The following is a 20,399-nucleotide window of genomic DNA, read 5'->3' on the forward strand; positions in this document are numbered from 1 at the left end:
GTTTGACAGTGGGGACGATGTGTTTAGCTGTGTTGCTTTTACGCCAAACATAACGTTTTGCATTGTTGCCAAAAAGTTCAATTTTGGTTTCATCTGACCAGAGCACCTTCTTCCACATGTTTGGTGTGTCTCCCAGGTGGCTTGTGGCAAACTTTAAACAACACTTTTTATGGATATCTTTAAGAAATGGCTTTCTTCTTGCCACTCTTCCATAAAGGCCAGATTTGTGCAATATACGACTGATTGTTGTCCTATGGACAGAGTCTCCCACCTCAGCTGTAGATCTCTGCAGTTCATCCAGAGTGATCATGAGCCTCTTGGCTGCATCTCTGATCAGTCTTCTCCTTGTATGAGCTGAAAGTTTAGAGGGACGGCCAGGTCTTGGTAGATTTGCAGTGGTCTGATACTCCTTCCATTTCAATATTATCGCTTGCACAGTGCTCCTTGGGATGTTTAAAGCTTGGGAAATCTTTTCGTATCCAAATCCGGCTTTAAACTTCTTTACAACAGTATCTCGGAACTGCCTGGTGTGTTCCTTGTTCTTCATGATGCTCTCTGCGCTTTTGACGGACCTCTGAGACTATCACAGTGCAGGTGCATTTATACGGAGACTTGATTACACACAGATGGATTGTATTTATCATCATTAGTCATTTATGTCAACATTGGATCATTCAGAGATTCTCACTGAACTTCTGGAGAGAGTTTGCTGCACTGAAAGTAAAGGGGCTGAATAATTTTGCACGCCCAATTTTTCAGTTTTTGATTTGTTTAAAAAGTTTGAAATATCCAATAAATGTCGTTCCACTTCATGATTGTGTCCCAATTGTTGTTGATTCTTCACAAAAAAATACAGTTTTATATCTTTATGTTTGAAGCCTGAAATGTGGCAAAAGGTCGCAAAGTTCAAGGGGGCCGAATACTTTCGCAAGGCACTGTATGTACCGGTATGTTAGCTATCTACCTAACGTTAGTAGTTATACATCAAACTTAACAGTATATTAACTATAGGCTATCTAACTACCCAATGTTTATTGACTTGATTATTCCTGTCATTCTCCCGTCCGCACGACACAGGGATTCTTTAGCTAAATAGCTCAGTACTGTACTGCCAAACAATAGATTATACAGCCCCATATTTTCCATTCCATCCTAACAGAAACCCAGAGGGTTTTTCGTTTTTCATGGAATAGAAACACCATAATATTAATCAAATTAATTAAGCAAGTACCAGTCAAAAGTTTGGACACACCTACTCATTCTAGGATGTAATTAAAAAAAACTATTTTCTACATTGTACAATCATAGTGAAGACATCACAACTATGAAATAACACCATCTCCCGCGTGCCCTGTATTCTGTAGTACAGACATGGCCTGCTCTCCCTTATGTAAGGAATTAGGCACTTTCCCATGTTTACTACAGTATGTATTGTAGACTGCAAAGTAACCTAATAAACAAATAAACACATTTCGTTAATAAAATAATTATAAAAAAATACTCTTTCAAAATGCAGATGTTGATTTAGTTATGGGATCCATAATGAATTACTATGGGAATAAATATCACTGATTTACAGAAATATTGGAACAAAGTTGTCTAATGTGGCGGATGAATCAGAATTAGTTGGGTAACATAGATAAATAATATATTTGATTTATATAATATGCTTATGTGAGATACTTGTCATTAGAATGTATCCTTTTGGACTATAGTGTTGGCAGTTGCACTTTTTTCGAAGCTGGGGCTTAGTCATTTGGGGCCCAGAGAGGGGAGAGGACAGGCTTGTCTTTTACATGTCTCTGGTGTTATGCAGAATATCAGAAAGGGAAGAGGACAGGATGGAACATTGTCTTCATATGTGAATGTATCTGTTAAACCATGTGAAGGATGAATTGATTAAGGGTGAACCAATTACTTGTCTGTGCGCAATTACAATGTCTGTGCGCAAGTTACTCCCCTCAGTGAGCTTATCCATGAGTGGGGTCAAGAGGGGGTTTACTTGACTTGGGAGTATATAGAGTTGACAATTGAGTTATGCCTTGGATGAGGTAATGTTTTGGTACTATGAAGTACCAGGAATGAGATTAGAACCTCGTTTTAGAGACCAAGCGATAATTTATAGTGAATGCAATCTGGCTAAGGGATACTCCTTTCTCAAGTAAAAGGCCCTTTGTGAAGAGTTCCTAAGATCTGTGGTTCGTCATGTAAGTTGAGAGGGGTGTATCTTTGCTATAAAGGATTTGGTTTTTCATTTTTCTCTGAATAGAAGCACCATAATATTAATCAAATGAATTAAACCACATTTCTTAAAATCAATCCCATATACTATGTTATTACAAAAAAAGTTTTAAATGCTCTGGTAATGCCAATATGAAATACTATCAAATGCTTTTCAAAGATGCCCTCTGGTGATCAAACTAGCAGTAACTTGCAGTAACAGAAAAAATGGCTGAGAATTAAATGACGTGCCACAGAATGCTGCGACAGCACGCAAGGTGTGCTGCAGTATGACGCAACTTTTAATTAAAGGAGGAACCACTGTAGATTCCAATGCCGACTGGCTCTTGAGCAAGATGGCACAGGACTACTGCGATAAATTTGTGGAGTACTGTTTTGACCTTACCTGACTTGACAGCCTAGCTTGTCACATACACATGGTTAGCAGATGTTAATGCGAGGGTAGCGAAATGCTTGTAGTGTAGCGAAATGCTTATCAAGCAGATAAGTGGCCTTTTAGCAATGTCACACATGTGCCTCCACTAGACTAAAGGAGAGGTCCACTTCAGTCCTCAACACCAGTGAATATGTAAGCTCCTAGGAGCCTGCTCAATCTAAGGCCCCTTCCAAACCCTAGCCATACTTTCATCACTGTGATGACAAATAACACTATCTTAACTTGTCCAGAGTTAAAGAAGTTGAACACAAGACAGATCATTGAGTAGATAAAGGATGAACAACGGTGTTGGAATCAAAATGTGGACAAAATCAGGGTGCATGTCACGTTCTGACCTTGATTTCCGTTGTTTTGTATTTATTTAGTATGGTCAGGGCGTGAGTTGGGTGGGCAGTCTATGTTTGTTTTTCTATGTTTTGGGGCATTTCTATGTTTTCGGCCTAGTATGGTTCTCAATCAGAGGCAGGTGTCATTAGTTGTCTCTGATTGAGAATCATACTTAGGTAGCCTGGGTTTCACTGTGTGTTTGTGGGTGATTGTTCCTGTCACTGTGTTTGTTGTCACAGGATAGGCTGTATAGGTTTTTCACGTTCCGTTTGTTGTTTTGTAGATTTAAGTTATTTCATGTATTGTTCATTTTCCATTAAAGTACATGAATAACCACCACGCTGCGCTTTGGTCCGCTTCTCCTTCTACAGACGAACGTCGTTACAGAATCACCCACCACAACAGGACCAAGCGGCGTGGTAACGGGCAACAGCAACAGCAGCAGCAGGAGAAGGAACAGAGGCAGCAGCAGCAGGAACAGCAACAGCGAGATCAGGATTTTGGGACATGGAAGCAGAATCTTGACTACACAACTTTGGAGGAGATAGACAGGTGGGCGGTCGACCCAGGGAGAGTGCCGGAGCCCGCCTGGGATTCGATGGAACAGTGCGCGGAAGGTTACAGGAGAATGAGGTTGGCGAAGCAAGCACGGCGGCGCGGACGGAAGCCCGAGAGTCAGCCCCAAAAATTTCTTGGGGGGGGGCACAGGGGGAGTGTGGCAGAGTCAGGAGTCAGACCTGAGCCAACTCCCCCCGTTTATCGTGAGGAGCCAAGGAGGAGCTCAGAACCAGAGCTGGTGTTGGAGGTGAGCGAAGCAGAGACTGTGAAGGAGTTAATGGGGAAATTGGAGGAGAGAGATATGAGGGAGTTGCTGGTTTGGTGCATGAGGCACGACATTCGCCCGACGGAGCGTGTCAGGGATTTAATGGCACCGGGGTCAGCTCTCCATCCTCATCCTGAGGTGCGTGCGAGGGGTCTGGTGAAGACTGTGCCAGCCTCACGCACCAGGCCTCCTGTGCATCTCCCTAGCCTTGCACGTCCTGTGCCATCTCAGCACTACAGTGCTCCTAGCAGTGCTAACTGTGGCGGGCGTGGTGCTGGTCAGGCACCGTGTTATGCAGTTGTTCGCACGGTGTCCCCAGTACGCGTGCTTAGCCCGGTGCGCTACATCCCAGCTCCCCACATCTGCCGGGCTAGGGTGAAGATCCAGCCAGGGCGGTTGGTGCCAGCCCTGTGCTCAAGAGCTCCAGTGCGCCTGCACGGCCCGGTCTATCCGTCACCACCTCCACGCACCAGCCCTCCGGTGGCAGCTCCCCGCACCAGGCTGTCTCTCCGGCCCATCCTTACAGGGGCTCCGTCCTCTCCAGCGCTACCAGAGCCTTCCTCCTCTCCAGCTCTGCCGGAGTCTCCCGCCTGTTCGGCGCCGCCAGTGCCGCCCGTCTGCCCAGCGCCGCCAGTGCCGCCCGTCTGCCCAGCGCCGGCAGTGCCGCCCGTCTGCCCAGCGCCGCCAGTGCCGCCCGTCTGCCCAGCGCCGCCAGTGCCGCCCGTCTGCCAGGAGCCGCCAGTGCCGCCCGTCTGCCAGGAGCCGCCAGTGCCGCCCGTCTGCCAGGAGCCGCCAGTGCCGCCAGTCAGCCAGGGGCCGCCAGTGCCGCCAGTCAGCCAGGGGCCGCCAGTCAGCCAGGGGCCGCCAGTGCCGCCAGTCAGCCAGGGGCCGCCAGTCAGCCAGGGGCCGCCAGTAAGCCAGGGGCCGCCAGTGCCGCCAGTCAGCCAGGGGCCGCCCGAGCAGCTGCCCCTCTGTCCCGAGCTGCTATCGCCCCTCTGTCCCAAGCTGCTGCCGCCCCTCTGTCCCGAGCAGCCGCCCCTCTGTCCCGAGCAGCTGCCGCCCCTCTGTCCCGAGCAGCTGTCCCTCTGTCCCGAGCAGCTGCCCCTCTGTCCCGAGCAGCTGCCCCTCTGTCCCGAGCAGCTGCCCCTCTGTCCAGAGCTTCCGCCCCTCTGTCCCGAGCAGTTGTCCCTCTGTCCCGAGCAGCTGCTTCACCTCTGTCCCGAGCTGCCCCTCTGTCCCAAGCAGCCCCTCTGTCCAGTGGGGTCATTGAGAGGGGTGGCCATGGTGAGAAAGCCACGGAGGCGGACAATAAGGCGGACTAAGACAATGATGAAGTGGAGTCCGCGTCCCGCGCCAGAGCCGCCACCGCGGACAGACGCCCACCCAGACCCTCCCCTATAGGTCAAGGTTTTGTGGCCGGAGTCCGCACCTTTGGGGGGGGGGGTACTGTCACGTTCTGACCTTGATTTCCGTTGTTTTGTATTTATTTAGTATGGTCAGGGCGTGAGTTGGGTGGGCAGTCTGTTTGTTTTTCTATGTTTTGGGGCATTTCTATGTTTTCGGCCTAGTATGGTTCTCAATCAGAGGCAGGTGTCATTAGTTGTCTCTGATTGAGAATCATACTTAGGTAGCCTGGGTTTCACTGTGTGTTTGTGGGTGATTGTTCCTGTCACTGTGTTTGTTGTCACAGGATAGGCTGTATAGGTTTTTCACGTTCCGTTTGTTGTTTTGTAGATTTAAGTTTTCCATTTTCCATTAAAGTACATGAATAACCACCACGCTGCGCTTTGGTCCGCTTCTCCTTCTACAGACGAACGTCGTTACAGTGCATGTTAGAACCAGGTATAAACATGGTTAAAGATGTACCTGGACAGACCCAACCGATCAGAGAAATGTATGCTGAAGGTTGTGAAACTTCTACTTCACAATGGAGATAGAGATGTCTACCTGCCTTCTTGATCTTATCCCCAAAACTACTTTTAACTGTGTCTAGGGCAGTTAGTGTCAATAATTCTATGAATACAATTATAAACAGCATGTCATCGTGTTATTGTGCTCCAATGACTCCTTCTTAAATTGCCACTGAAAGGATTAATATAGACTGTATGGAATTGAATTGAATGTTATATATTATCGACAGTTGCAGCCAGTAGTCTCCTCACCACTCAAAGTCAGCCTCGGTGCATGGACAGGAGTCTGACATCTGGGAGATGTACTGATCTCTGGTTTTGACACATCTGGTGTCGGGCTTCAGATTATGAAAGATTCTCTTCACTCCCATAATGCAGACTTTACCCTGTGAGAAATAATGTATTATTTGAAATAATGAACTACAACATTTCAGAATTTACTTTATTTTTGGATGTGTCACACCCTGATCTGTTTCACCTGTCTTTGTGTCTCCATCCCCTACAGGTGTTCCCATTGTCCCCTGTGTATTTATACCTTTGTTCTCTGTTTGTCTGATGCCAGTTTGTCTTGTCTGTCAGGTCTTACCAGCGTGCTTTCCCATCTTTTTCTCAAGTTTAGTTTCCTAGGTTTTCCGGTTCTGACTATTCTGCCTGCCCTGACCCCGAGCCTGCCTGCCGTCCTGCACCTGCCTGACTCTGGCCTGATTATGAACCCCTGCCTGTCCTTGACCTGCTCTTTGCCTGCCCCGTGTTTACAATAAATATCTGAGAACTGTACTATCCGCCTCCTGTGTCTACATCTGGGTCCTATCCCGAGGCGTGATACGATGTAACAGTTTCAAAGAAAAGCCTCTGAGTGATGAAGTTCTTTTAATATATTGTTTTTTAAAGTACATGAAAATGTGTATAATTGTTAATTTGTTCTGAAAGTGAATACATAGAAAGCATCCATAATTTTCAGACAAATTTGAGATAGAAAATGGGTGTGGTAGGACATCTCTCTTCATACTGTATTCCATTGAAATAAAGTGCCCAAATCCATTACAAATGTATCAAAGTGGTTGCTCTTACATCATTGTGTAACTGCCAGGTCTGATAGTCGTCTGTGTTACACCTTCTGTTAAAGATGGCCTTGAAGTCTATTTTGACAAGCTGCCACTCAGAACGATGGCTGAAATGGCCAAATATTCTGCAAACACAAAAAGTAAACGATGGTGAAAAATGGCTGAAAAAAAGGGTCGCTAGCTAAAATATATTAAGTAAAATACCTTTTAACATACAAGTGGGAGATGAAAGGCTGCCTGAGCTAACCACAAGGGATTTGTACAATGACTCAGAAGAGTAAAAAGGGAAAATAAATAAAAAAGTGTCTAACTTCTGACGGCGAGTACATGTTTTTCACTGTGTTCGAAACAAACTCTTTCTTTTCAAAACGTCCATTAAACTTTCAACGCATTGCAAAATACATACTATTAACCATAGAGTGTTTGTTTTGAATCTTACGTCATGATGAGAATGTCTTCCCCTGGCTCTCCTAAGACCCCGTCTACATAGAGAGGAGAGGGGGTGAAGCTGTATTTGTTCCAGCGTTTTCCCTCATCAAAACTCAGCCTGGATGGAGAAACAACATGTTGGCTCTCATGCATGGCTCATGTGGAACATTCACCATGCATAGAATAGATTGTACTGTAACGTTAACATTAGGTGGACTTACATAATACAGTCCATAAAATATTTATAGACAAATGTAATTCAATAGACAAATGTAATTCAATGTTGATACTGTAACAGTATGCACGGAAGTTGAATGTTAAAGGAAAAAATACCAGATATGTCTGATGGGGAGAGGTGTGTGTCGAATGGCCACTAGGGCACCACCCTGGTTAAGAAAGAGGACACTATACTCCTCCTCAAATACCTACAAACAGGACAGGATTTCATCACATTTTCAAAGGTCAGAGACGTGCATACCGTTCACGTATACTTTTGATGAGTGGTGGATTTGTATCACTGTAGGCTACTGCTATTCTTCTATATCATGTAACACAGCCACATATTACATTTTATTTTTAAGTGAGAAAACATCAAATATTATCAGCTCCTAAGAAGTTCTATGGAAAAAATAATAAAATCTTCCTTAAAACAGTATACATGGCATGTGATCAAGGGTAAAGCAAACAATATCATGCATTATGCATCCAGAGTTTGCTCCCTCCAAATTATAAGCAGATTGATCTTTTCTTCTACGTGTTGTTTTGATTTTGTGTCACATTTCAGTGGCACATGTCTCTTTCAGTCACAGTACCTCTCTCCAAGTGTTGCCAGCATCTGAGGTGATGAAAATGCTGACATTATAGGCGGTAAGCTCGGGCCCAATGGTACCTAGATGTAAAAAGCAGAGCATAGTTATAGTGTAAACACTTTCATTATATGCCTTCTTAACCCACATTCAAATATATTTAATGCACAATGAAATAAAAATACAGATGAAAATATTCTGCCACAGGCTACAGCTCTCCTATAAAGGGAGTATTTACTCAGCCAAAAACAGAGATTCAGAAATTCAAACTCATTCTTCTGTATCTGCTTTTGCCAAACATCTGGCAGATTCACAGATCAAATTTACAGATCAAAAGGAGCTGACTAAAATGTTTTAAGCCAGAATACCACCCTTTACTTGGGGAACCGAGTTAAAGATAAAAGGGGTCTTTAAGGGTGGAAAAAGAGCAGTGTAAGAGTTGAGCAACCACTGCAAATTGTGAACCTTAAAACCTTTTATGGCTGCAATCCCGCTACCGGGATCGATATGACAACTACCAGTGAAAATAGAGGGCGCCAAATTCAAACCACAGAAATATCATAATTACAATTCTTCAAACATACATGTGTCATATATCATTTTAGAGTTAATCTTGTTGTTAATCCCACCAAAGTGTCTGATTTCAAATAGGCTTTTCAGCGAAAGCACAACAAACAATTTTGTTAGGTCTCCACCAAACCACAATAAGCACAGCTATTTTCCAGCGAAATATAGCATTCACTAAAAGCAGAAATAGAGATAAAATTAATCACTCACCTTGAATTATCTTCATCAGATGACACTCATAGGACTTCATGTCACACAATGCATGCATGTTTTGTTTGACAAAGTTCATATTTATATAAAAAATCGGAGTTTACATTGGCACATTACATTCACTAGTTCCAAAAACATCCAGTGATTTTGCATAGCCACATCGTTTCAACAGAAATACTCATCATAAATGTAGATGATAATACAAGTTATACACATGGAATTATAGATATACCTCTCCTTAATGCAACCGCTGTGTCAGATTCCAAAAAAACATTACGGAAAAAGCAAACCATGCAATAATCTGAGACGGAGCTCAGAACAACAGCCAAATTAGCCGCCATGTTGGAGTCAACAGAAACCAGAAAATACATGATAAATGTTTCCTTACCTTTGTTGAACTTCATCAGAATGCAGTCCTAGAAATCCCAGGTCCACAATAAATGCTTGATTTGTTCGAAAATGTCCGTTATTTATGTCCAATTAGCTACTTTGGTTAGCGCGTTTGATAAACAATTCCAAAGTCACAAAGCGCGTCCACTATAACGTGACGAAATGTCCAAAAGTTCCGTAACAGTCATTAGAAACATGTCAAACAATGTACTGAATCAATCTTTAGAATGTTGTTTACATATATCTTGAATAACGTTCTAACCGGAGAATTAGAATGACTTCAGATGAGCGGTGGAACGCAGGTCCTTCCCATGTGAACGCGCATGTTGAAAGCATGGTCAACTCGTGGCAGTGGTGACTATTTCCTGTCTCATTCGACCCCCCTTCACATTAGAGTCATCAGACAAAGTTATATTGACTGTTGACATCTAGTGGAAGGCGTAGGAAGTGAAAACTCATCCATATCTCACTGTAATTTCAATGAGAGCTTGGTTGAAAATCTGCCACCACCAGAAAAAATCCAAACGGGAAGTGGAATTTCTAAGGTTTTTGCATGCTATATGAGTTCTGTTATACTCACATACATAATTCAAACAGTTTTAGAAACGTCAGAGTGTTTTCTATCCAATACTACTAATAATATGCAAATATTAGCAACTATGACTGAGGAGCAGGCCGTTTACTATGGGCACCTTTCATCCAAGCTACTCAATACTGCCCCTGCAGCCATAATTAAGGAGAGCGGAGGTCCCTGTGATAATTGCCAATGCGGGTAAAAATAAACAAAAGACACAGCTAAACATTTCAAATAGTGCCTACCTGAAGCTACTATAATTCCTGGAGCTGATTCCTTACTGACTATGTTTCCAGACGTGTACGGGTTGTCAGACACATGGAGATGCAGGTGTAATGAACAGTAGGGCTGAAAATCAACAAAATAAAAAAAAAACATAATGTGGTTTATAGACAAAAACAGTTATAGGTTTTCAGATATTGGCCACTTTCAAAAGCAGACTCACCTGTACACAGTAGAGTCTGGTTCCCTTCAGATCAGTGGTTGGAGCCTGTAGAAGATGCCAGTCTCGCCCCTTATTGTAAGTGATAAACGTTTTCACTTGGCCCTCGACAACTTTATTTGACAAGAACACCCCTTTTATCCCTGCTACCTAGGAACATTGAGAAACAGACATGAAGAAAAATTCGGGGAAAAGGCTACAACTGTAAATTATTCAAACATAAGTAAAGCTGAAGCCCTAGTTTTGAGGTGAAAGTGAAGTCTTCTGTACATAATAGCATTTATGACAGGGAACACCATTTTGGAGAACATTGCAGGCTAGTGGTGGTCTGGGGGTAGAAGCATTTGGCCAGTCTTACAGTTTTTGCCATGATGCCCCTATACTATCTGCATTTGAGTGATGGAAACGGGGAGAAAAAGCCATGGCTTGGGGGCTGGGGTCCCTGACGATCTTTTTGGACTTCCTGCGACACCTGGTGCTGTAAGTGTCCTGGAAAGTAAGCAATGTGCACCCATTCGTGCGTTCGGCTGAGAGTACCACCTTCTGTAGCGTCTTGCGGTCTGCGACGGTGGAGTTGCCGTATCAGGCTGGGATGCAGCCCAAACATACACTACCGGTCAAAAGTTTTAGAATACCAACTCATTCAAGGGTTTTTCTTTATTTTTACTATTTTCGACAATAGAAGTAGTAGAATATTAGTGAAGACATCAAAACTATGAAATAACACATATGGAATCATGTAGTACCTAAAAAAGTGTTTAACAAATCAAAATACATTTTATATTTGAGATTCTTCAAATAGCCACCCTTTGCCTTGATGACAGCGTTGCACAATCTTGGCATTCTCTCAACCAGCTTCACCTGGAATGTTCCCACATATGCTGAGCACTTGTTGGCTACTTTCCTTCATCAGCCCAAAGGACAAATGTCCACCGGTCTAATGTCCATTACTGATGTTTCTGAATGCCATCGGATGAATCCCGAAACATATTCTAGTCTGTGCTTGAGAAACAGTCCTGCAGCTTAGCATCCGCTTCCTCAGATCACTTTCGTATGGAGCGCATCACTGGTTCTTCCTGTTTGAGTTTTTGCTTTTAAGCAGGAATCAAGAGGATAGAGTTATGGTCAGATTTGCAAAATGGAGGGCGAGCTTTGTATTCCGTTTGTCGCGTAAAGATTATTTAGAATTTTGTCTCCTGTAGTTGCACTGGTGACATGCTGGTATAAATTAGGTACAACGGATTTCAGTTTCCCTGCATTAAAATCACCAGCCACTAGGAAAGCGACCTATAAAAAACCTATAAAACCGACCTATGAAATATATAGATGAAAACTCTCTTGGTAAATAGTATTATTTATAAACCTAAAGTTTATCATGAGGCATTTTCACTCAGGCGAGCAGAACCGCGAGACTTAATATTAGAGATCTTACACCAGATGATGTTAACAAAGAAACACCCAGCTCCCCAATTGAACTTACCCGGGGCTGCCGTTCGATCCTGCCAATGTATGGAAAAACCAGCTAGATGTATATTATCCATGCTCTTGGTCAGCCACGACTCAAAGGAACATAGGATATTACAGTTCTTCAGGTCCCGTTAACAGGCTAGTCTTGTACGTTCGCCAATAGAACAGAGGCTAGAGGCAAATTATTTATTCGCCGTTGTAGTTTCATCAGGGTGCCCGCACGTCAGCCACTCTTACATTGTCTCTTCCTTTTCTGAGTCTCTGGGATTAGGACATGGTCTGGGGTGAGCAGTAGGTCTCGTAGGTCCCGTGCCGGCGACTCGTTGAAGTAGAAATCTTCCTCCAAATTGAGGTTAGTGATTGCTGTTCTGATGTCCAGAACCTCTTTTCGGTCATGGTGGAAACATTATGTACAAAATAAGTTAAGATCAGTGCAAAAAATAGCAGACATTTTCAGGGGCCCGTAAAACAGCAGATATTCATCGCAACGCTATTCTGAATCTAAATAGTACCTTAAATAGTAAAGAAATACCATTTGATTGTGAAAAAAATGTGTTGATATTCGAACTTGTGCTGAGTAGGCTACCGATACTTTTTCAATCCAAAATATTCAATAAACACAATCGCTGACATAGACTTTTGTATTAGGCCTAATATAGTTGCATAGGGAAGGACTACACAATGCAAACCTCAGCACTATGAGTTTTATCCAATTGTTCCTTTCTCTAAGTCTGGGTATAGGAAACCCCCCTAGTCCTTTTTTAAATATAATTAATTTGAACAAGTACAAGGTTTCTGCAGTTTGACAGGCATTCATCCTCCCCAAGGCCAGGAGTTTTTCCAGTTTTTTTTTTAAACCATGTGACTTGATTAGAAAAACTCTGGTCCCATCATAGCTCATATTAAAACTTTTAACAACAGAATAATCACGTCATAAAGTATAAAGTCTGGAATTTCAATTGTTTTGGTTATCAGATAAGGACAAACTACGGCCCCTATAATATTTTTTCCTCACACCATTATGGGACCTGTGGAGCCACCTCTGGTGCATGTTCTACAGTCGTTAAGATTGATATAATAGAAGTGAATAATGAATTAATGTGTGTAGACCTGCCAACTTTGCTAATGTACGAATGCTACATACAGTAACTTCTAAAGTTATATCATCATCGTTACGCATGGACTTGCTAGTTAATGGCTAACAAACCTCTATACTTCATAAATACAGATCATAAGGATCTGATACTGTATGAGTGAATAGATGCTAATCCAGGTTTCTATCAACGCTGCATACTTGGATATTGCAGTTCATCATGACTAATGTACTGTATGTGTTTGCTTAAGTTCATAACGTAGGAAATGAGGGGGAACAGCCAGGATCAGGGCTTCAACAAGACCTCCAGCTCTTACAGGGTAAGTACAAGTACACTCCAGTACCATCTGTGCCATAAAGGTTGAGACCTCTTGGCAGAAGTGGTCGTGTGCATACAAACAGGGATGGCAGTCTAACTAAGCCATTGCTACATACCTCATAGAGGTCTATCATGATGTTGCCCTCTGGTCCCCCACTGCTCACTATGTTCTCCAGGGCCAGAGTGAAGAAGAGTCCTCGGGCCTCTGACATGTACAGGTTGTAGGAGTCATTCTGGTGCCAGTCCTGCACTGCTGCTACCACCTGGTTATCATCTGTGCTGATTATCTGCAAGTCCTGGTGAAGGAATTATGAGTTAGGATAATATGTCATACAATATAATCCAATACAAAACTTAATTTAGTTTCAGGGCTGCAGTGGTACCACTGGGCACAAACTGGTTGAATCAACGTTTCCATGTCCTAAAAAATAAATCAATGTGAAGCTGTTGAATCAATGTGGAAAACTGACTGGATTTTCATAAAGTAATTTAAGTAAATACATTTGGGGAATGTTCGTCTTTAATTTTTTTACCTAACTTTTAACCTCAATCTAATGACATGGTTCACATTTCTTTTGATTACACATTGAATTCATGTTAACTGACAACTCAATAAAATGTTAGTCACAACTAGACGTTGAACTGATGTCTGTATCCAGTGGGGTAATTCTGTACGAAGCTGTACAACTATTCTACTGTTAGTATGGTGTTTGTACATCTGTTCTGTGATGGAATCCCTCTGTGAAAGCTTTAAAACATTCTTGAAATATTTATTTAAATATACTGTCTATATATACTTTCTATTCAATATTTGTATGTTTATTTTATTAAAGTTGGCCTTGGAAAAGCAGAAAAAGCAAGAACATATATTCTTTAGAAGTGTTATAATATCAAAACAGTTTTTCACTGGATTCATAACAGGATAGTAGTAATACTCAACGTAATATTTCCAACCCACCTTTGGTAATATGTACTTAGGTAGCTTCATTGGGAAGAAAGCATTTCTTCTGTAAGACACATAATGGACAGGCCGGCCACCCATTGGTACCTAGAGAAACCAAGCAATTTCTATTTCATTTAGAGCAAAATTATTACAACGAATCACTGTAAATTTGGCTAACAGACTAATTATGCAATAGTCTTAGTTGTATGTTTTTATACCATTCTCTCTTGGTTTATGGTCATTAATACCTACAAGTTTACTGTACATTAAGATGAACAGTTTTAGAGATTTTTTATTATAACAGAAACATTCAAAATTCCCACCTGAATGAAAACATACTGGTCCTGAACGACCAAGGAATCAGGGCTGATAAATCCAGGGAAAGGCCTGCCTTTGTTGGCCTCTGAGCAGTTCTGCAGCTTACACGTTATATACTGGGACCCTATAACAGACGGTAAATAATTGACACAATGTAACAGGAGAAAATAAGTGCTTCGGGACTATTTCATTGAGTCTAGCATTAATTGCATTGATAGTAGAAAGCAGAAAAGCAGGGAAGCCAATTTCTATTTCCACTATTAACAGAGATGGAATAAGTGTCCCTGCGTGTTAGCTACAGCCAAATGAGCCATTCTCCTCAGGGACAAGACAGTAACACTGGAGCCCTTAAGGAACAGACGCTCTCAACACTCCGTCCAACTTAAGAGTCCAGTCCGACCCCTTACATCAGGAGTTCACAAACCTTTTCACTTGGGCCCCCCCCTTCCAGCATTTAATTTTAATTTGATTTATTTCACCTTTATTTAACCAGGTAAACTAGTTGAGAACCAGTTCTAATTTGCAACTGCGACCTGGCCAAGATAAAGCGTAGCAATTCGACACATACAACAACACAGAGTTACACATGGAATAAACAAAACATACAGTCAATAATACAGTAGAACAAAAGAAAACAAAATACAGTGAGTGCAAATGAGGTAAGTTACGGAAATAAATAGGCCATGGTGGCGAAGTAATTGCAATATAGCAATTAAACACTGGAATGGGAGATCGGCAGAAGATGAATGTGCAGGTAGAGATACTGGGGTGCAGAGGAGCAAAATAAATAAATAAATAAATACCAGTATGGGGATGAGGTAGGTAGATAGATGGGCTGTTTACAGATGGGCTATGTACAGGTGCAGTGATCTGTAAGCTGCTCTGACAGCTGGTGCTTAAAGCTAGTGAGGGAGATGTGAGTCTCCAGCTTCAGAGATTTTTGCAATTCGTTCCAGTCATGGGCAGCAGAGAACTGGAAGGAAAGACGACCAAAGGTGGAATTGGCTTTGGGGGTGACCAGTGAGATATACCTGCTGGAGCGTGTGCTACGAGTGGGTGCTGCTATGGTGACCAGTGAGCTGAGATAAGGCGGGGCTTTACCTAGCAGAGACTTGTAGATAACCTGTAGCAGTGGGTTTGGCGACGAGTATGAAGCGAGGGCCAACCAACGAGAGCGTACAGGTCGCAATGGTGGGTAGTGTATGGGGCTTTGGTGACAAAACGGATGGCACTGTGATAGACTTCATCCAATTTGTTGAGTAGAGTGTTGGAGGCTATTTTATAGATGACATTACCGAAGTCGAGGATCGGTAGGATGGTCAGTTTTAGGAGGGTATGTTTGGCAGCATGAGTGGGGGACATCCCACACCCCCCCTTCCCATGCGTGCGCACGGGCCATGTCTATCTCTATGGGCACAACCCCTGTTCATGACACAAACTGTTCACACCCCTCTTGTTGGTGGGAAGAATTTTGCAGTTTAAAGCTTATTTCCTGCAATTCTACACATTTTGTTATGGGGTGCAAAGAACATTGTCATTTTAAAGCAAATCTTCTTGCAATTCTATACATTTTGCTATGTTTAATGTTTATTCATGTGATATTTGAGTAAGAAAAAAGTTACAACAATATCTATGGGCAAAAAAAAACGAAATAAAAAAGCATTAGCTGACATGGGATAACTATCTATGGTATGCAATGACTAACATAACGAGAGGAACTGATGATGCACTACCCAATTTTGAAATTGCACCTTCTGCGTTCTAATGTACCGTACTAGAATAACACCTGCTCTTTCTATGACATGAACTGACCAGGTGAATCCAAGCGAAAGCAATTATCCCTTATTGATGTCACTTGTTCAATCTACTTCAATCAGTGTAGATGAGGGGGAGGAGACAGGTTAAGTCTTGAGACAGTTGAGACATGGATTGTTTATGTGTGCCATTCAGAGGGTGAATAGGCAAGACAAAGTGTCAAGAACTGCAACACTGCTGAGTTTTCCATGCTCAACAGTTTCCCGTGTTAATCAAGAATGGTACACCACCCAAAGGACATCCAGCCAACTTGTCACAACTGTGGGAAGCACCCTGTAAAGCAGGGATCATCAACTAGATTAAGCCTCAGGCAGTTTTCTTTCTTGAGCGGATAGTCGGGGGCTGGAATAAAATAACAAATAATTTGTAGACTGCAAGTCTGCCCCGTTGGCTGGCAGTTGGGGAACCCTGCTGTAAAGGCTGTTTAGCAGATAGAAAATGTCACTTGTGTGTGAAAATAAGCCCAAGAATCCCTATAATAAAGTCCTCAAATAAGATGTCCTAGATGTGATGATGACTCACGTCTATCAGAAACACTGGTCTCCAAGTGAATCATTCCTGGCTCTTGGTCCAAACCCAGTTTTGACCTGTGGGGACAGGAGAGGCAACTGAGGAACATAGCAAAACATCTATCCAATTATGATATGTGCATCATATGGTAAGTATTTGTGGATTTGTAGTAGTATCAGTTAATTCATGATTTGAACATTTCTGTCAATGATGTTTGAATTTATCTCATGATCCAGATATGATATCTTAATTGAAGAGTATGCTGTAGGTGTGCCTTGTGATTCATTAAATCATCTGTTTAACAAGATGAAGAAAGGCACGCTGAGGTCAAACTGTATGGGAAACATGAATAATCATTCTGTTTGTTCTCATCTATTCCAAAAGGATCCTGTCATAAAAGTCCTAAAACAAGTGAGTGACCAGAGATACTAATTTACAAATGTCAACCCCTTTGTTCAATTGCGCTATTAAAACATCAGCTTTCTAGAGAGGACAAAGTCATGTTGGAAAACATTTGAAGGAAAACAATGTTTGTGATTTCCATTTTGATTAAATTCAATTATAATAGGGAACCTAGCTGCATGAAATGTTGATCCCTTTCTCTTTGAAAATATAACAATGACAACAAACATTTCCCACAAACATGACCACATCAATCACTGGGCCTGTGTGGTAATTCAAGGGGAAGGTACTTCAGAGCCATTTCATGCTCTTTCAAAAGAGCCACGACTGGGAAGCAGCGGTTAAGTGTGGAGTGACAAGTGTGGAAGAAGATGGGTTTCTCCTCACATTCCATAGTGTGTCAGTGTCTGAGACATAATAAAAAAAGGGCCCATCTTGCTTCCCTCAGCACTCCGTAATTGTCTTTCTGCTCCATCTTTTTCTAATGGTCTTTCTGTCAAATACTTCATCATCTTCTATTGGAGAACAGCAGCCGCATGTTCTTAGATAGGCTGCTTCTATGTTCTTCTATCACTCCGGAATGTATGGACTACATGCCTGCATTGTGTGAGCTATGCTGCTCGTTATCAGGTTGATGGTGTAACTCTGCCAAGTTGAGGCTATTGTAGCATAAACTGCAGTATGTGAAGCAGCAAAATATTTTACGTGTATATTAACTGAAAATATTACCTGTATTTTGTCCTTGACGAAATATGCATGCCCTACCTGAATGTAATATTCCCGTCTATAGAAGCCATGCTTTGTTATGATTCTGAACGGTCAGATAGCTAGCAACAATATTAAAAGATGCCATGTGGGGAATTGTATGTGGCTCGTTTCAGCTAGTTTGATCATGTTCTTGATACAATGTCTTGTTTTGAGTGAATTGCTTTCAATGCTAACATGGATCAAATTTGCTAGCTAGCTAACCAACAACTGTAACAATGTACTTGAGAGACAACAAGTGCTCATTGTGCAAATGTATTTACGTTTTCAACAAACATTTGGAGACTAAATATGTCAACAATCTAAGCCAACACTGTTTTGCCCCCTAGTTGAGCACGTCTACAGAAGGTATTGTTGCTGAACAACCAACCCGTCTATACGCACAACCTGTAAATATACTGTACCTCCATTCACAACACACACATACTGTAAATATGTTACCAATGTTACCACAGGTTGATAAGTAATTGTAAACTAGAATGAATTCATCATATGACTAATTAAGAAACTAATGTATTACTCAATTTTGTATCCAGCTCTACTGTTGTATCATCTCCACCAGGAAATCTTAGGGCAAATATATCAACTGTTTAGAACAAGAGGCCAATAATGGCTTTAACTTGATGGTACATTGCTTCCACTGCATCTTTCTGTTGCTCCTGTTTTGGGCTAAAAAGAAATTCATCATCATTTGTTCGCAAGTGACAAAGTTTGCGAAATACGTTTGTCTAATTTTAGTCCCAATATTAGTACATGTGAAATATGAACGAATTAAGGTATTCTAATTGAGTTATCCACTTTAAGAGATGATGTTGTCCAAATTGTGTTATTTATCAAAACATTAAAAGCTACCTGATCACCCAAAAAGTATTAATCTCCCTTGCTTCCTTGTAAAATAAAAAATATTATGTTTAGCAAAAACACATTAATATTATAATTATCTGACAACAGGCACTACTGCATTAAGTTGCTATATGTCTTGCAAATAGTGTAGATTAGAGACCATTACTAAATACATTATTTCTTAAGCACAACAGTTGGAACTTGAAAAAATAGTGTACAAATATCTATTAATGTGTTCATCAGGACCATACTTGTATCTACTACAGTGCCTTGCAAAAGTATTCATCCCCGATGGAATTTTTCCTATTTTATTGCATTATAACCTGTAATTTAAATAGATTTTTATTTGGATTTCATGTAATGGACATACACAAAACGGTCCAAATTGGTGAACTGAAATGAAAAAAATTATGTGTTTCAAAAAATTCAAAAGAATTAAAAAAATGTCATAAAATTGGTGCGTGCATATGTATTCACCCCCATTGCTATGAAGACAATAAATAAGATCTGGTGCAACCAATTACCTTAAGATGTCACATAATTAGTTAAATAAAGTCCACCTGTGTGCAATCCAATTGTCACATGATTTCAGCATATATAGATTTGAAGTCGGAAGTTTGCATACACTTAGGTTGGAGTCATTAAAATGTGTTTTTCAACCAATCCCCAAACTTATTTTTAACAAACTACAGTTCTGGCAAGTCGGTTAGGACATCTACTTTGTGCATGGAACAAGTCATTTGTCCAACAATTGTTTACAGACAGATTATTTCACTTATAATTCACTGTATCACTGTATCACTGTATCACAATTCCAGTGGGTCAGAAGGTCACATACACTAAGTTGACTGAATTTTTTTTCACCAGAAAATGAAGTCATGGCTTTAGAAGCTTCTGATAGGTTAATTGACATCATTTGAGATAATTGGAGGTGTTCCTGTGGATGTATTTCAAGGCCTACCTTCAAACTCAGTGCCTCTTTGCTTGACATCATGGGAAAATAAAAAGAAATCAGCCAAGACCCCAGAAAAAAATTGTAGACCTCCACAAGTCTGGTTCATCCAGTAATTTTCAAACACCCAAAGGTATCGAAGGTATCACGAAGGTATCACGTTCATCTGTACAAACAACAGTACGCAAGTATGAACACCCTTGGATCACGCAGCCGTCATAACGCTCAGGAAGTAGACACGTTCTGTTTCCTAGAGAAGAACGTACTTTGGTGCGAAAAGTGCAAATCAATCCCAGAACAACAGCAAATGACCTTGTGAAGATGCTGTAGGAAACAGGTACAAAAGTATCTATATCCACAGTAAAACGAGTCCTTTAACGACATAACCTGAAAGGCCGCTAAGCAAGGAAGAAGCCACTGCTCCAAACCCGCCACAAAAAAGCCAGACTACAGTTTGCAACTGCACATGGGGACAAAGATAATACTTTTTGGAGAAATGTCCACCGGTCTGATGAAACAAAAATAGAACTGTTTGGCCATAATGACTATCCTCATTTTGAGGAAAAGGGGGAGGCTTGCAAGCTGAAGAACACCATCCCAACCGTGAAGCATGGGGACGGCAGCATCATGTTGTGGGGGTGCTTAGCTGCAAGAGCGACTGGTGCACTTCACAAAATAGATGGCTTCATGAGGACTGAAATTATGTGGATTTATTGATGCAAAATCTCAAGACATCAGTCAGGAAGATAAAGC

At 41.6% G+C, this 20,399-nt stretch overlaps 1 protein-coding gene across 1 annotated transcript in view; it reads right to left on the reverse strand.

Moving 5' to 3' along the window:
* Window positions 1–20,399, reverse strand: part of LOC139381231 (VPS10 domain-containing receptor SorCS1-like) — a 95,007-nt gene that overhangs the window by 33,708 nt on the left and 40,900 nt on the right. The window contains exons 6-16 of the mRNA XM_071124694.1: window positions 16,697–16,761; window positions 14,365–14,483; window positions 14,057–14,146; window positions 13,215–13,394; window positions 10,223–10,369; window positions 10,023–10,125; window positions 8,043–8,119; window positions 7,564–7,655; window positions 7,241–7,348; window positions 6,809–6,926; window positions 5,990–6,123 (exon numbers count right to left, since the gene is read on the reverse strand). Of these exons, the coding sequence (XP_070980795.1) occupies window positions 5,990–6,123; window positions 6,809–6,926; window positions 7,241–7,348; window positions 7,564–7,655; window positions 8,043–8,119; window positions 10,023–10,125; window positions 10,223–10,369; window positions 13,215–13,394; window positions 14,057–14,146; window positions 14,365–14,483; window positions 16,697–16,761 (1,233 nt within the window). The remainder of the gene's footprint in view (window positions 1–5,989; window positions 6,124–6,808; window positions 6,927–7,240; window positions 7,349–7,563; window positions 7,656–8,042; window positions 8,120–10,022; window positions 10,126–10,222; window positions 10,370–13,214; window positions 13,395–14,056; window positions 14,147–14,364; window positions 14,484–16,696; window positions 16,762–20,399) is intronic.

This window comes from Oncorhynchus clarkii, chromosome 23, assembly GCF_045791955.1.
Source record: "Oncorhynchus clarkii lewisi isolate Uvic-CL-2024 chromosome 23, UVic_Ocla_1.0, whole genome shotgun sequence".
NCBI lineage: Eukaryota > Metazoa > Chordata > Actinopteri > Salmoniformes > Salmonidae > Oncorhynchus > Oncorhynchus clarkii.